Source organism: Megalobrama amblycephala, linkage group LG2, assembly GCF_018812025.1.
Source record: "Megalobrama amblycephala isolate DHTTF-2021 linkage group LG2, ASM1881202v1, whole genome shotgun sequence".
Taxonomy (NCBI): Eukaryota; Metazoa; Chordata; class Actinopteri; order Cypriniformes; family Xenocyprididae; genus Megalobrama; species Megalobrama amblycephala.
In genome coordinates this window covers 48,371,171-48,388,934 of record NC_063045.1, presented here as the reverse complement: position 1 = coordinate 48,388,934, position 17,764 = coordinate 48,371,171, and the positions used below count along the sequence as shown (strand labels likewise).

Sequence of the window (17,764 nt, the reverse complement as noted above, 5' to 3'; positions counted from 1 at the left end):
CCAGTGCTAGTCATACATCAAGCTTAAATCCTCGACCGTTTCAACAGATTGGATTCACTACTGAGGCAGAGGGCAAAGGTCAAAACCATCACACAACAAAGACTAAGAACATGTTCAGAATAGACGTGTGTTTATTTTATTTTATTTTTCCTAAGTGGTAAATAGCACAAGGGAAGTATGAGAATTATGTGGTGAAACCAAACGTGTGGCAACGGGCATAATCATATATACACAGTGTCATTCAAAATATAAAGCAGTGGTTTATGCAAACTGACAAAATGTTTTTCATGTCTTTTTGTGGGCATAGGACTTTACCATGACCTTGTACCTTAGACATTACTGGCAGGACGACAGACTGGCCTTCCCCTCCAGCAATAACAAAAGCCGAACATTTGATGCTCGGCTGGTGAAAAAGATCTGGGTGCCAGACGTCTTCTTCGTTCACTCCAAGCGTTCTTTCATTCATGACACCACCATGGAAAACATCATGCTCCGAGTCTATCCAGATGGAAACATTCTTTACAGCGTCAGGTACCACATGAAGCCACTTTTTCTCAAACCAGATGTTTTTACAAGCTGTGAAACTAGCAGTTGCCCTGAGGCATTTCCCTCCTGTGTTTAAAGTCAATAAGAAAAAAGTCAATAAGAAGTTTTCAGCTCTTTACTTTTGAAGTAAATTTTGGTGCTCAAGACATTTTATCCAAATATGAAAAATCTGTCATCATTTACTTGCCCTCGTGTCATTCCAAACCTGTAAGACTTTCTTTTTTTCTGTGAAACTCATATTTGGAAGAATTTCCCTCAGGACTTTTTCGTACCACAATAGTTCATAGTAATTTAAAAGGAGAAATAACAAAGTCTTCTGAGGGCATACAACAGCTTTGTGTTAGGAACATCCTGAAATCTGTGACATCCTGTAATTTTTCAGTGATAATCTTCCCCTTCGGTGAGCATTTAACTTGAGAGCCGCTATGACTGAATCCTTAAAGGGATAGTTCACCCAAAAATGATCATCATTTACTCACCCTCAAGTTGTTCAAAACCTGTATGAATTTCTTTCTTCTGCTGAAGATTTGGAATATATATATATATATATATATATATATATATATATATATATATATATATATATATATATATATATATATATATATATATAGGGCTGTCAAAATAACACGTTAATTTCGATTAATTAATCTGAGAAAAAATAATGCGTTAAAAAAAATAACGCAGATTAATCCATTCCGTATTGACCTTTGAACCTGGAGCCGTTCTAGCCACCATTCGACTGTAAAATGAAGGAGACGACTGCGCTGACGGACAGAACGAGCAGAGCTCCTCCCTCGTGTGCGTGAGCTCTCTCTGTCTTCAAAGTAAGCACCGTCTTTGCACTCTCTCTACCTCACACATAATAATCTAAATCAATTGACACAATGCTAAAAGTTCGTAAGACCGAATCCGTTTCACGAGGCGCATTCGGAGAATGTTTTTCCTGAATAACCGCTGGGTGTGAATAGTGCTCAAAAGAACGTCACCTCATCTTCTCTGACAGGCGCCCTGTACGTGCAGCTGACATAAACCACACTTTCAGTAAACAAAAAGAAAATCCTATCCAGTGGTGAAGTGTTTTCTGTGTTGACAAATCTTTTGCGATGTCCTAATAACAGTCGCGATTCGCACGCAATGCGTCAACGTCCGCCGATGTCCAATTCGCGACCTAATGACTCATTTGAACAGATTCATTTTAATGAATCATGACAACAACTGATCTGTCCACACGGTCTATAATGAATCATTTACTCGAACAACTCTGAAATGAGAACATAAGTGTGCTTACCCCATTTAGCAAGAGTGATTTGTAAAATTAGCCACAATATTTTCAGGTTATTTAAATGACAATGTGTAGTAAATTAGGCCTACCTATAAAATCAGACTGGAGTGAGGTGAAACCAGAACAAAGCAAGTTGTTGTTAGCTAGGTGCATTCAATTGTATATGGTAGAAAATTATATTATTAGTTAATATAACTTCTAAATGCTACTTTTTAATACTTTTCAGGTTTAGCAAAAAAGCATCTTCTCTTACAAAGCTATAAAATCACTTTTTTTTTTTTTTTTTTTGCAAAGAGGGCAAGAAAGAATTACAGTGAGAGTGACGGGTACTTTATTGTCAGTATCGGGCTCGCAGATCACATGGCACTTTTTACTGTTTGTGTGGATGACCATGTCTGTCACCACCGAAGGCCATTTTTGACCCAAGAAAAACCCTGCATTGATTCATTTGAATTGAAATATTTAATACTTTCACAGCAAAATTATGTATGCGATTAATTTAGATTAATTAATCACAGAGTATGTAATTAATTAGATTAAAATTTTTAATCGATTGACAGCCCTAATATATATATATACTATTAGAATTCCTATTAATATTTTGATTAGCTTTTATTTTTATATTTTCAGTTATCATTTTAAGTTTTTCAGTTACAATTTTATTTTTTTTATGTGTAATTTTGTTATTTTATGTGCTTTTGACATTTTTGTTAGTTTTTAAAATGTTTTAATTTAGTAGCTTTAATTATTTTTATTACATTATAAATTAGTAATTTTAGCACTTAAGCTTATTTCAGTTAGTCAACATTTCAAACATTTTGTTTAATATGTTGTAAATCTAATATTTCTATTTTATTTTATTTCAGCTTTATTTAAATTAAAAATATATTAAAAGTTTTAGTTTAGTTAGCATATCAACACTGAACACAATATGCTATTTTGTTCCACAGGAGAAAGTCATACAGGTTAATTTGTGTTTGACCAAATTCCCTTTGTTTACTTTATCTGACAAATAAGGTGTGGTTTTCTTTTAAATACTTCTTATGAATAGTTGGACAAGATTTTTTTTTTTCCCAAGAAGTACCAGTGTGCACTGCAAGTGTAGGCTTGTGTACATGGTCAGGTGTGCCTGAGCCTATTCATGCGCAGGATCAGTTTTCACTTCAATTCATCTCAATTGTTTCTATAATTTGATGTTTTGCTAAGCACATGTCTCAGATTTAAAGGGACATTTTCAGTCTCTTTGTAAGTGATTTGTTTAGGCTGTACTGAATTGTGAATTGCAGAATCACAGTGACGGCTCTCTGCTCTATGGACTTCAGCAGGTTTCCTCTAGACACACAGAACTGCTCTCTAGAGCTGGAGAGTTGTGAGTATGACCCTCTGTGTTTGAATGCATGTGTGCATGTACACTGAACAGTAAGTACTGTCAACAGAGTACAAGGAAATAATTAGTCAAAGCCCTATGCTCTCAGTATACCTGTAAATATATCATAAATGTACTGTCAAAGAGACAGTTCACCCAAAAAACAAAAATTCTGTCACAATTTTGTTCCAAACCTGTATGACTTTCTTTCTTCTGTGGAAAACAAAAGGAGAAAGAATGTTCACTCCGCTTGTACAATGAAAGTTTGGGGTCAGTAAGATTTTTTTCTTTCTTTTTTTTGTTTTGGAAACAAGAAATAAATAATTGTTTTCTTCTTTTTTCCATTTTTCAAGGAAAAATGATCACAGTTTCCACAAAATATTAAGTAGCTGTTTTCAACATTGATAATAATAGGTGTTTCTTGAGCAGCAAATCAGCATATCAGAATGATTTCTGAAGGATCATGTGACTTTGAAGACTGGAGTAATGATGCTGACAATTCAGATTTGCATCACAGGAATAAATTATATTTTATTATTTTAAATTGTAATGTTTTTTTAACAATATTAAAGTTTACTGTGCTTTTGACAATTACAAATGAAGCCTTTCTTCAGACTTCTTTCGAAAACATGGAAAAACACTTTTATTGTGCTTTTTCGTAGCTTGACAGTCACTGGTTGGTCACTATATTCTTTCATTATATGTCAAAAGAGCAGCATAGATATTCATGAAAACTTTTCCTTATGTTTGAAATGGACAAAAGAACATCCTACATGTTTGGAACGACATGATTATGATGACATAATCTTCCATTTTTGGGTGAACTACTTCAATAGAGTGCAACAGTCGGGTTCCAGAAGTGAAAACTCCATTCATTTTCTCCATATGGAAATTGATTTGTAACGATAACTTATAAAGCTTTAAAGACAGACCTACTGTGAGCTACAAGGTATTTAATCGGTGGTATTTGCTTCTGTTGAAGCCGTCAGTCCCATTATTTCAACTTAGTTTCAAAATAAATGTGTTTAACAGCAGAATTTGTGGTGGAAAACTATATTACCCATGATGCTATACAGAAAATTTCACCAATCAAAGTGTTGAAACAAGCAAAACGCACAAAAAAATCTCTCTAGCCCTGCTCACTCCCATGAAGCACTGCGAATGACATAATTGAGACTCCCAAAATAATTAAATATTGCAATATAAATGTTTATTTTGCAGTAAATTTAAAATATATAGTTATATATATATATATATATATATATATATATATATATATATATATATAGTTTTATAGTTTTTCTCCATCGTTTTTAATTCAATTATGCTGCTCGCAATGCTTCATGGGATTGTAGTTCTTTCCCTCAGTAAAGCCGTTAAGTACACAGTCTTCTACCTTTGTATTTTTGTCAGATTTTCAAAAACTTTTCTGCTTCAAATCAAAGTTTGCAATGTTATGATTTTCCTCATAACTGATTGACTTGGTTCAATGCTTGTAACTCTTTAACAAAGACTTTTTTGAAATCCCTATGGGAGAAATTAATGGAAAATATACTTTCGGAACCAACGCCTCTGAAAAAGTGGGCGGGCACTGTTGAACTCTATAGAAGTTCTGGATTGCAAGTGGTTTACCATATTACCCTTCTTTAGTTACTCACTATCAACTGCCAACAGTCATACTTAATCTGATTCATACAGACTTCATTGTTGCAGATATAAAATAATTGCATAGATGAACTGATTTAAAGTTGCATACAATATCTCTGTCTCTTTCACACATAACACACAGAATTACATGGGCCTCCGATTCAGAGGAGAGACGACGGAGCTAGCTTTGGATGCTCTGTGTTCTCTCCCCTGAGGGGTGCTGCCCATGTATCTTCAAAGAGAGTTTCCTGTCTCATACATCCCTACTCCCCTTCCCTCGTGTTTTTTGCTCTCTTGAAGACGCGTACAATGAGAACGACCTCATGCTCTATTGGAAGAATGGGAACGATTCATTAAGGACTGACGAGATTGCACTCTCGCAGTTTTTTATTGAAGAATTCCACCCTTCCTACGGGCTAGCCTTCTACAGCAGCACCGGTATGTGTGCTTCACTTCCTCCTGCATGCTTTTATTACCGTAGTACCATGTGGTTTATCACAGCGAACCAACATAGAGTCCAGAGAATGAGATATCCCAGCATTCTTGGCTGAAACAGTTGGATATATGCAGAGTTTTCCTTCCTTTGCCTTTGATTTCTTGGGTCATTCTCAGGTTTCTCAATCCGTTTCCCCAAATCATAGATATTTGATTATAGATAGGCAAAAAGTTGTTACTAACTGTGGGATTTAAATGTTTTACATTTTAATAGAAAACAGTAAATTCAGTTTTGGTGTGCCTTGTTAGAGTTCACACATGTACACTACTGTTCAAAAGTTTAGGGTAGGTAAGTTTTTATTAAGAAAGGGTGCATTAAATTGATAAATAGTGAGTAGAGACTTTGTTACAAAAAATCTATTTCACAAAAGTTTCCACAAAATTATTAACCAGCACAACTGTTTTCAACATTGATAATAATAATAAATGTTTCTTGAGCATCAAATCAGAATATTAGAATTATTTCTGAAGGATCATGTGACACTGAAGACTGGAGTAATGATGCTGAAAATTCAGCTTTAACATCACAGGAATAAATGACATTTAAAATTAATTTTAAAATAGAAAATTGTAATACTATTTTACAATATTAGTGTTTTACTATACTTTTGATCAAATAAATGCAGCTGTGAGCCTAAAATAATTCTTTCAGAAACATTTAAATATTGACCCCAAACTTTTGTATGGTAGTGTAGGCTATGTATATATATATATATATATATATATATATATATATATATATATATATATATATATATATATATATATATATATATATATATATATATATATATATATATATACATATATATATACAGTACTCAACATAAATGAGTACACCCCCTTTGAAAAGTAACATTTTAAACAATATCTCAATGAACATAAAAATTATTTCCAAAATGTTGACAAGACTAAGTTTAATATAACATCTGTTTAACTTATACCATGAAAGTAAGGTTAATAATATAACTTAGATTACACATTTTTCAGTTTTACTCAAATTAGGGTGATGCAAAAATGAGTACACCCCTCAACAACAACAAAAAAACTACTACATCTAGTACTTTGTATGGCCTCCATGATTTTTAATGACAGCACCAAGTCTTCTAGGCATGGAATGAACAAGTTGGCGACATTTTGCAACAACTATCTTTTTCCATTCTTCAAGAATGACCTCTTTTAGAGACTGGATGCTGGATGGAGAGTGATGCTCAACTTGTCTCTTCAGAACTCCCCATAGGTGTTCGATTGGGTTCGGATCAGGAGCCAATGAATCACTTTCACCCTGTTCTTCTTCAGAAATCCAACAGTTAGATGTTTGTTTAGGATCATTGTCATGTTGGAAAAGTGCACAACGAGCCAAGGGCACAGAGTGATGGTAGCATCTTCACTTTCAGTATAGAGCCAAAACAAAAACATTTATCTTGGTCTCATCACTCCAGAATATAGAGTCCAGTAGTCTTCATCTTTGTCAGCATGGGCCCTGGCAAACTCTAGGTGGGATTTTTTGTGCCTGAGCTTTAGGAGAGGCTTCTTTCGTGGACGGCACCCATGCATGCCATTCCTCTGCAGTGTACGCCTTATTGTGTCACGGGAAATAGTCACCCCAGTTTGGCTTTCTACTTCTTTAGATAACTGCAGTGAACTTGCATGCCGATTTTCTTCAACCCTTCTCATCAGAAGACGCTCCTGTTAAGGGGTGTTAACTTCCGTGGACGACCTGGACGTCTCTGTGAGATGGTTGCATTTCCATCTTTTTAAAATTTTTGTACCACTTTTGCTACAGTATTCTGACTAATAAGTAAAGCTTTGCTGATCTTCTTGTAGCCTTCACCTTTCTGGTGTAAAGAAATTATTTTCTTTCTCAGGTCTTGTGTCATTTCTCTTCCATGTGGTGCCATTACTGACAGCATGAAATGGGAAGGGGTTTTAACACCCTTTTATAGTGAACTGTCTGCTGGACACCTGTGTAATGAATAATTAGACTCACCTGTGTTTCAATTCTTGTTAAATTAGACATTTGTAGTCTAAAATTTAGCTTTGCTCCAGAGACTTTCAGTGGAGTGTACTCGTTTTTTGCATCACCCTAATTTGAGTAAAATTGAAAAGTTTGTTCTCTAAGTTATATTATTAACCTTACTTTCATGTTATAAGTTAAACAGATGTTATATTAAACTTAGTCTTGTCAACATTTTGGAAATTGTTTTTGTGTTCATTGAGATATTGTTTAAAATGTTACTTTTCAAAGGGGGTGTACTCATTTACGCTGAGTACTATACATATATATAAATAATAATCCATGATATTTCTTATTCAAAACATGTTTTGTGTTTCAAAACCTGTTTCCATAAAAAATGTTGAAGATCAGTGCCAATAACTGCCTCAGCTAACAAATGTCATGGTCTCAAATTTCTTAGAAAGTGCATAAAGATAAAACTAAACATTTCAGTTTCAATAAAGACATTTATTTATTTATTTATTTTATACAATTATTTATTCATTTTATACATTTGTTTATTAAATTACCATTAAAATTAAATTAACAATACATTTATAAATTGTTTAATAATTTTATTTTAACTAAATCATCTAACATGTACGAAATGATGTCACTAAGTTTATTATTCCGTTAATTATAATAAAAGTAAGATCCCTCTCTTTTTTCTTTTTTATTAAGGTTGTAATAATATTGTAATATACACTCTTATATTGCCATTGATGGTTCCATAAAGAACCTTAAAGGGTTAGTTCACCCAAAAATTGAAATTTCTGTCATTAATTACTCAATTACTCATTATTTACTCATGTCGCTCCAAACCCGTAAGACCTTCGTTCATCTTCGGAACACAAATTAAGATAATTAAACACAGTGCAGCACTTCCGGGGTTAACGTCAGAACGCTGGCTCATTATTGGCTGACGCTGTTCACGTGAGCACATGCGTGTGATGCTGAAGCAGGAGCCGGCCAATAACGAGTCGGCGTTCTGACGTAGAACCCGGAAGCGCTGCACTGTGTTTATTACATAAACAGCATAGGAGACTGACTTGGAAGAGAAGAAATTGTTGAATATAGTCATTATTTTTGTTTGTTTTTTTGTGCACAAAATGTATTCTCATCACTTCATAACATTAAGGATGAACCTCTGTAGTCACATAGACTGTTTTAACAATTTCTTAACTACTTTTCTGGGCCTTGACAGTGGTAATAACATCTCCATCTATCGGAGGCCAGAAAGCTCACAGATTTCATCAAAAATATCTTAATTTGTGTTCTGAAGATGAACAAAGATCTTATGAGTTTGGAAAGACACAAGTGTGAGTAATTAATGACAGAAATTTCATTTTTGGATGAACTAACTCTTTAAATATCCATGGAATCTTTCCATGGTTCTTTATAGTAGAAAGTGTTCTTTAGATTATTAAAATGTTCTTCATACAATGAAAAAATATTGTTCTTTTAAGAACTGTTCACTGAAAGGTTCTTTGGGGAACCAAAAATGGTTCTTCTAAGGCAGGTGTGTCCAGTCCTGCTCCTGGAGGGCCGCTGTCCTGCAGAGTTCAACTCCAACCCCAGTTAAACACACCTGAACCAGCTAAACAAGATCTTACTAGGTGCACTAGAAACTTCCAATCAGATGTGTTGAGGCAAGTTGGAGCTAAACTGTGCAGGACGGTGGCCCTCCAGGACCAACTTTGGACACCCCTGTTCTATGGTAACACTGTGAAAAAAACCTTTATTTTTAGAGTGTAGGTTTAATATATTTCTTCCTTGTTTTCAGTATCTGTTGTAAATGTCCTGTACTCTCTGTTTCTATCAGGCTGGTATAACAGGCTGTACATAAACTTCATCCTCAGGAGACACATATTTTTCTTCATGCTGCAGACGTACTTTCCCACAATGCTTATGGTCATGCTCTCCTGGGTCTCCTTCTGGATCGACAGGAGAGCTGTACCGGCACGTGTCTCTCTAGGTAAACCTCTTACAGAAACATTGTCATTTTATAATCCTATCCATTAGCAACCATGGTGATTACATTTAAAAAACTGTTTATTTGTTCTATTTAACTGGTCAGATCTTAACGTAAAACCTGATTCTGTAAAATCACCCCGGGTGAGTTTGTAATGAGCTGTGTGTGTTTTACTGTGTGTTCTCTGGTTATAACAAGCACAAACCGGTTTAGAGAGAACAGAGTTAAATTACCTCAAAAATACATTGATACTCAGGCCAGCAGGCGTTAAGACACCCAGCCAGGAAGTTGCTCTTTTCACACGGGTCAATGACATCATGCCCATATAGAGTCACAGAATAGAAGAATTCCCCACACTGTCTTCTTAAGAACTAATAGAGAAAGCTTGCGTGAGAATTTGGAATAAACGGTGACTAATTTTAAGAAATGTGTCCTGGATGTCATGCATTTCTCACACTTTCATTTCCTTTTACACACAGTTTGAACGTCTATAATCTGGGGGCTCTTGTGTGAGATGTCATAAATGGAAACATTCTTTGCTTGAACTTTTGAACTTCCTCTTAATATGTCACGGCTGTCACCCATGCATCTTTTTAACTCCTACAGGAATCACAACCGTTCTGACCATGTCTACTATAATAACGGGTGTCTCAGCATCAATGCCTCAGGTGTCTTATGTGAAGGCGGTGGACATCTACCTTTGGGCCAGTTTCCTCTTCGTTTTCCTGTCAGTCATCGAGTATGCTGCCGTGAACTACTTCACTACAGTGGAAGAGATGAAAAAACTTCAGAAAGGAAAGGTCAGGGTCACACGCTGATCAGAGATTATAGATGGTAATATTTGCTCTGGTAACTGTGACCAGGACTGAATATTCACTTTTACGTCGCCCCCCTATGGTCATTTTATGGCAACACAGATTCATTGGGCTAACAAACGTTTACCATGGTAACCATAGTTTTTTGCCAAAATACTACATTAATAATAATAATAATAATAATTCTTAAGTAATATAATATAAATACATGCATTTTTATTTATAATTTTATTAACAAATGAAAACAATTTCATTGGCCTAACAAAACTTTACCTTGGTAAACATACGTTTCTGACAAAATACTATAATAATAATAATAATAATAATAACAATAATAATAATAAAATTATTAATTCATAATTTAATATAAATAATTAATATTTCTATTAATAATAATTATATTTTATTTTAAAACAGATTTTAAAATCAATAAAAAATATTAATTCTTAAAAATAATATAATACATGTATTTATCATTTTATTAACAAAATGAAAGGATAAATACTTTAAAATAATTATTTTATATAAATAATAGATTATAATATACTATATAATACTAATTATAATAATAATATTAATAATACAAGTATAAATTATCAAAATTAAAACAATTTAATTGGCCTAACAAAACTTTACCTTGGTAACGATTCTGGCAAAATACTATAATAATAATAATAATAATAATTATTATTATTATTATTATTATTATAAAATTAATAATTCATAAATAATATAATATAAATACATTTATTTTTATTTATAATTTTATTAACAAATTAAAACAATTGCATTAGCCTAACAAAACATTATCTTGGTAACCATACGTTTCTGGCAAAATACTATAATAATAATATAATAATAATAATAAAATTATTAATTAATAATGTTATATAAATAATGAATATTTATATTAATAATTAATTTTTACTTTTAATTTTATTATCAAAATTAAAACAACTTAATTTGCTTTTCATTTTATTAAAAAATTAAAACGGAGAGAGCTTAAAATCAATAAAAATATGAATTCTTAAATTAAAATAATACTATAATACATTTTTATTAATAAAATTAAAGGATAAATACTATATAATAATAATAATCTATTGTATATAAATAATAAATTATAATATAAATACTGTATAATAATAATAATACAATTATAAATTCAGAAATTATATAATATAATATTTATTTATAATTTTATTAACAAAATTAAAACAATTTAATTGGAATAAAAGAAAAGAGAGAGATTTTTAAAATTTTAATAAGGAAAACCCATATTAGTTTATTTTGCAGTAACAACTCAAATCAAATGGGTTGCATATGGCATTAGTTGGCTTTAATGTATAATGTTAACATAAATGTTAATATAAATGAATATTTTTTTATCATTATTTTGTACTCCATAACAGATATTCACTAAATTTCTTTCTTTTGCTTCTAACCAAAGCTTCCAGTTTCCTACAACGCAACCCAGGCTATGGCCTACGATGGCTGTTTTCACGATGACATAGATGTATCGCCTTTCCCCGAGCTCCCCACCACACCCAGCACCACACGGACCATCCCGCCCAGAGCCTCCTCCACTGAGCCCCCGCCCACCGAAGGCACGAGACTTTGGAGGAAACGTTCAATGGGCAAAAACATCAGATTCATAATGAGCAACAGCTACATGATTGACTCGTACTCCAGAATCCTCTTTCCAGTGGCATATCTTCTCTTCAACATCATCTACTGGTGTATCTACTCCTGATTATATAGCTTGGGTTTTTCTGATCAGTCGCTGTAATAAGTCCAGGATAAGCTACAGTACTGTTATTGCACAAGACAAATGGACAAACGATTGCAATAAGCACAAGTGACCTGACAAAGTGGACAGTGTTGATAAAATGCTACTGGAGAAAGATCCATATGGACGTTTGATATGGTTCACGTGTAAAAAAAAAATCTCTTAAGAGACATTTTAAACATTTTGTATTTCTTATAGCATTTGAAGGAATGTCTTTTGTCATAAATGAACTCTCAAACACAAGGAGCATGTTCATCTCATTCAAGGATATACTGTACAAATGGCTGCTTATGACTTTTCCGATGAGATCCATCCACCATCCCAGCTTTATCTACTCAACTCGGGTCTCTTTCTCAAGCCAACCCATGTGGAAACCAAGACAACCTGCTTTATATGATTAATAATTATATGAACATGTGAACTCAATAAAATAAATTAAATAAACCTCCTGCTAGTCCTAGTCTTATATAATATAGTGTTGTCAAAAGTAAAAAGTGAGCTCTGTTGAGTGGATTCATTAACACCTCTGATTGGCCTTTGTGTTCACGCACTCATCAGATGTCTGTGATTGACTACAATGATCAATGCACGGGAGCGTTTGAAAGCAGCCGGTCTGCTGATAGACTCCTGATTTCAAATGCTCACCATGTGTATCTGTGTAAGCGCTCGGTGAAAAGCATTATTGATGTCTATTTACAACATGTTTTTGAAGCGTTGATCATTGTAGCCAATCACAGACATATCTGTTGAGCGCGTGAACACAAATGGCCAATCAGAGATGTTTACGAATCCGCTCAACAGCGCTCAGAGTCACATTTTTAAAGTTTCAATACTGACTTGGTATCGCAGTCTGTACTTTTGACAAATTTTGACTTAGTATAAAGTCTGGGCCATGTTTTTCTGGTGAACCACCCACTTGAACAGGAAGTGACATGTAAAGGGACCAATCACAGTTATCCATAACATTTACACTACCATTCAAAAGTTTGGGGATGGTAATATTTTTTAATGTTTTTGAAAGACGTCTCTTATGTTCACCATGGCTGATTTATTTGGTCAAAAATACAGTAAAAACAGTCATTTTATGAAATATTATTACAATTTAAAATAACTCTTTTCTTTTTTTAATATGTTATAAAATGAAAGCTGAATTTTCAGCATCATTAGTCCAGTCTTTAGTGTCACATGATCCTTCAGAAATTATTCTAATATGCTGATTTGTTGCTTATTAAAGGGTTAGTTCACACAAAAATGAAAATTCTGTCATTTATTACTTACCCTCATGTCGTTCCACACCCGTAAGACCTTCGTTAATCTTTGGAACACAAATTAAGATATTTTGGTTGAAATACGATGGCTCAGTGAGGCTTTGGTCCGTGTACGTTTTGATAGTTTGTTTTCCAATTTGAAATGAAATACGCAGAAACGAGAAAACGGTCGTTTCCCGTTTTTTCGTTTGTTAAAAAAAACGGGAAAAAGAGATTTTGACTCGATTTTCGTTTTTTCGGGTCACGGATAGAAAATGGAAACACGACTTCAAAACTCGTTTTCCACATGTGGGCGGTCATTACACGCCCCTTTCAGCCGATTGGTCAATCAAATCTGAACCAGTGACGTCATCTTCAGTTCGTTCAACAAAATAATAGTCCTCTGCGGCTTCCTTCTGTGCAACCTAACGCGTATTTCACAGAAATATTTATTTCAGAAATGTTAATCAGCACACAGACTGTTGTAATGCTGTTTGTAGTTTAATATGCATAGTGAAACTGCACTACCCACACACAGAGGAGCGGATGAAAAGCACAGATTAAAAAAACTACAGTTTTTATTTTATTCTATTTTGAATAAATAGAATAAATCACAATAAATAAGTAGTGTAAGCAATTTGGAAAAACGAACAATTGCTCATCTCTCTTTATTTATTTATTTTATATAGCCTAACATTGCCTGCTGAATTATAGGCTAATGTTAATAGCCTGGTTAAAAGATTGAGGGAATATGTAAAGATCAAACATTAAAGATCAAAATTACAGCTACATAGCTATTTTAGTTATGACAAAAATAATATATAAATGTTAAGCCAAAACAAATTAATTTAAAGCTGAACTAAAAACAGAAACCGGCGTTATAACTACCTCTCTAATTTGACACAAATCCAAATGTTTCAGTATTCACGATTTGGAGGCTAAACTATATTTATTATTTAAACGCTTTTATTGTAGCCTACACAGACTACTTAAAATGAGTAGTATAACTTTTTAGATTTGGTTGAATGTATGTTATTTTGACAGTTAACAGGCTGTGATGTCAAGTTACTAAAACTGATGTTGTGTGTGCGTGAGGCGCCGACGCGTTCACTTGAATTTTCTTATAAAAGCGGAAACAACTTAAAATACTCAGACATTTATGGTCAAATATATGTAACACCATTCGAATCTGTGAAGGGTTAAATAGGCCTATTATTTTTGTACACTCATAATAAAACAAAACATTGTTCGTAAAATAAAGAAATTTTCTGCCGTCTCAGGGAAAAAATGCGACAATATGAGTGTCGGTTCATTTTTGAGAAGTTCACAGAAAGGAAACCTTTCATTTTGGTAATATGTTAATTAAGTGAAATAAATTTCGCGCATAGACATAGGCTATTTATTCCTTTTATATAAGTGAATCATTTGTTGTTCACAGAAGCGCGGCAGGTGCGTGATGATGATGAATCCTCATGTTCTGTTGTTTATTCTGCTATTTGTTCATGTAGGCTAAAACTAAATCCCTGGGATTTTTTTAATGATTCACAGACATTTATCAAATTTCGTTTAATTCTAATTTACTATAATCTTGTCGGTTAATGAAATGATGATGATCGCATCAGTTGAAAGTCAGGGGGAAAAAACAGAAATTATATTGACAAGGCAACAATAATTTTCGTTTAGTTTAAGTTTTTCAAAACATCCACAGAACTGCATACAGTAAATTTTCCCGCTGTTTAAGCCACGAATATTTACAAAATAAAATAATTACAAAAATGATAAAAGATAATAAAATAATTACAAAGATAATAAAAGTTCTATGTTTAATATACGAGAGTTTTTGTTTTGCTGTTGTCCACTAAAGCAATTGACGCAGAATCGCCAATAGCCGTTAAATTGAAATTGAAAGTAAAATGTTCAGGGCCATTTATAGCTAATTCGTTCAAAAGCGAAGGAAAGACAGAAAAAGTGAGGATAGCAAGTAAACTGTGACATATAATAATGTTCACTGTGTTCATAAAAGTGTTTAATTTAAGAGATAAAATCTGTATGACCATTTATAAGCTAAGGAAAACTAAAAAGCCCCCCGATGGTGATACCGTTATTAGGTGTTGCCACCTAGTGGATAGCCTATTTTCTAATATGACTGCATAGTCTAATGCGTCTGCTAAATGATTGAACTTAAATGTATAAAATGTAAACAAAACATTAAAATAAGAAAAAAAAAAATGAGTGCAGCCACTGATCTATAGAGAATAGTCTATGTAGCTATACATGGGTTTCAAAGACGTCACTTCCGCTATGCCCGCCGCCATATTTGGGACCGGTCACAGCTGCGCGCCCTGTTTAAGTCTATGGTGACAGCAGCTACAACTACCAGAGGAAGGCCAACAAAACGCTCTCAGAAGGTTCACAACAAGTTTATAATATATCTTGGATATGTGGTGCTTATAGCCGTTTCAACAGTCGTCAGAACTTCAAATTTATTTGATTTATTTGAAAATATTATGAATTCTAGTTGCTGTGTTTCGGCGTGTTACAGGATGAACAAATTCACGACACCAGCTGACTACATTACTTAGTTCAAGTACATGCGTGCATGATTTTGTGCAAATATAAGTTGTAATTTTATGTATAGCTTGTATAAATATATATGAATTACCATAGGATGTGTCCTGTTGAGTTAATTAACCTTCTAGCAAAGCGCTTCAGTTTACGGGTGTTCATTCAGCGCGCGCAGCTCAAATAATACTGTTATCAAAATGAATCTGTTATTGATGTTATTGTATACAAAAAAAAATCTGTTATTGTTCATGATCCTTATTATTAATCAAACTATGTGTTGATGAAAATAATACTAGAATATAAGAGCTAGTTATTAAAAATAATGCATTCATTTTCTAAAAGAAATATTAAAGTTTTAATAATACTGTGTAGTAACGTTAAACATTTTAATGACTTAATCATTGCTGTTTGAGCTGCGCACGCTGAAGCTGAAGAGAATAAAAAAACCCATAAACTGAAAGTTAATTAACTTTCAACTTTTTAATTAATCAACGGAACACATCCTATATAAAATAATCCAGATATTAATACAAAATAAAAATAATATTACAACTAGTATTTGCACAAAATCACGCACAGATGAACTTGAAGTAACCTCATTGAAACTCCGAAACACAGCAAATAAGCCCAAATAATTCACAACGTTATTTTACAAGTATATACGATTATAATATCATGTATAAGAAGAAGACAGTCCCAATCATATTAATGTTTTGTCTTACTTTTTGAGCGCTCGCACTGAAGCTATAGATGATCATCAGCTCTGTGGGTTATTTACCTCAACGAAACACATCCTTTATGAGAATAATCAGATATTTATACTTAATAAAATTAATAAGTTTTATCTGTACAAAATGACGCGAATGCACAAGTGAAGTTTGAACAAGTTATGTAATCAATGTTTAACTCAGTCGACGCGCTCTTACCACAACAACACGCTGAAACAACAACACAGAGAATTCACAACATTTTATTACAATAGTGTCCTCGTTATAATGTTACGTAAATGACAGTCCCAGCAGTTATTAATGTTGTGCATTGCTGTTTGGCTGCCAGTGGTGTGGTCCCTTCTGAATGAAGCCAATAATTCTGCCGATCTAACTACTTTGGGATCAAATAAATTTGTAGTTCTGACGACTGTTGAAACGGCTAACAGCACCACATATCCTAGATATATTATAAACTTGTTGTGAACCTTCTGAAAGCGTTTCGTTGGCCTTCCTCTGGTAGTTGTAGCTGCTGTCACCATAGACTTAAACAGGGCGCGCAGCTGTGACCGGTCCCAAATATGGCGGCGATAGAATACAGTGACGTCACATGAAACCCATGTATAGCCTATTGATCGGTGGTATTAGCCCAAAGGATGTCATGTGCTTGGTAACAGATGTTGAGGCATTTACATTTTACATTTTAAAAACACAATGACAGCTTAAAAACAGACTTAATTATGTAGTTTTTTAAAGCTTTTTTTTATATATATATTTTTTTTATCTGTGCAAACATATTTCTGTGAAATACGCGTTATAGGTTGCACAGAAGAAAGCCGATTTATGACATCTACTGATATAGCGGCAGAGGACTATTATTTTGTTGAACGAACTGAAGATGACGTCACTGGCTCAGATTTGATTGACCAATCGGCTGAAAGGGGCGTGTAATGACCGCCCACATGTGGAAAACGAGTTTTGAAGTCGTGTTTCCGTTTTCTATCCGTGACCCGAAAAAACGAAAATCGAGTCAAAATCTCGTTTTCCCGTTTTTTTAAACAAACGAAAAAACGGGAAACGACCGTTTTCTCGTTTCTGCGTATTTCATTTCAAATTGGAAAACAAACTATCAAAACGTACACGGACCGGCTTTCATAGCCAACAATAACATTTCCTCTGTCAAGATCCATAAAGGTACTAAAAACACATCTAAATCAATTCACGTGAGTACAATTGTTCAATATTAATATTATAAAGCGACGAGAATATTTTTGGTGCGGCAAAAAAAACAAAATAACGACTTGTTTAGTGATGACCGATTTCAAAACACTGCT

The 17,764-nt window shown here is 33.5% G+C and overlaps 1 protein-coding gene across 3 annotated transcripts in view; it reads left to right on the top strand.

Moving 5' to 3' along the window:
• Positions 1-12,355, top strand: part of gabrr3a (gamma-aminobutyric acid type A receptor subunit rho3a) — a 35,460-nt gene extending 23,105 nt beyond the window's left edge. For 2 of the 3 annotated variants that reach the window (XM_048181611.1, XM_048181612.1), the window contains 6 exons: positions 308-531; positions 3,118-3,200; positions 5,145-5,282; positions 9,158-9,310; positions 9,914-10,107; positions 11,573-12,355. In XM_048181611.1, the coding sequence (XP_048037568.1) occupies positions 308-531; positions 3,118-3,200; positions 5,145-5,282; positions 9,158-9,310; positions 9,914-10,107; positions 11,573-11,875 (1,095 nt within the window). In that variant the 3' untranslated portion in view covers positions 11,876-12,355. The remainder of the gene's footprint in view (positions 1-307; positions 532-3,117; positions 3,201-5,144; positions 5,283-9,157; positions 9,311-9,913; positions 10,108-11,572) is intronic. The other variant, XM_048181613.1, reaches the window with a different exon arrangement.
• Positions 12,356-17,764: the final 5,409 nt, after the last annotated feature.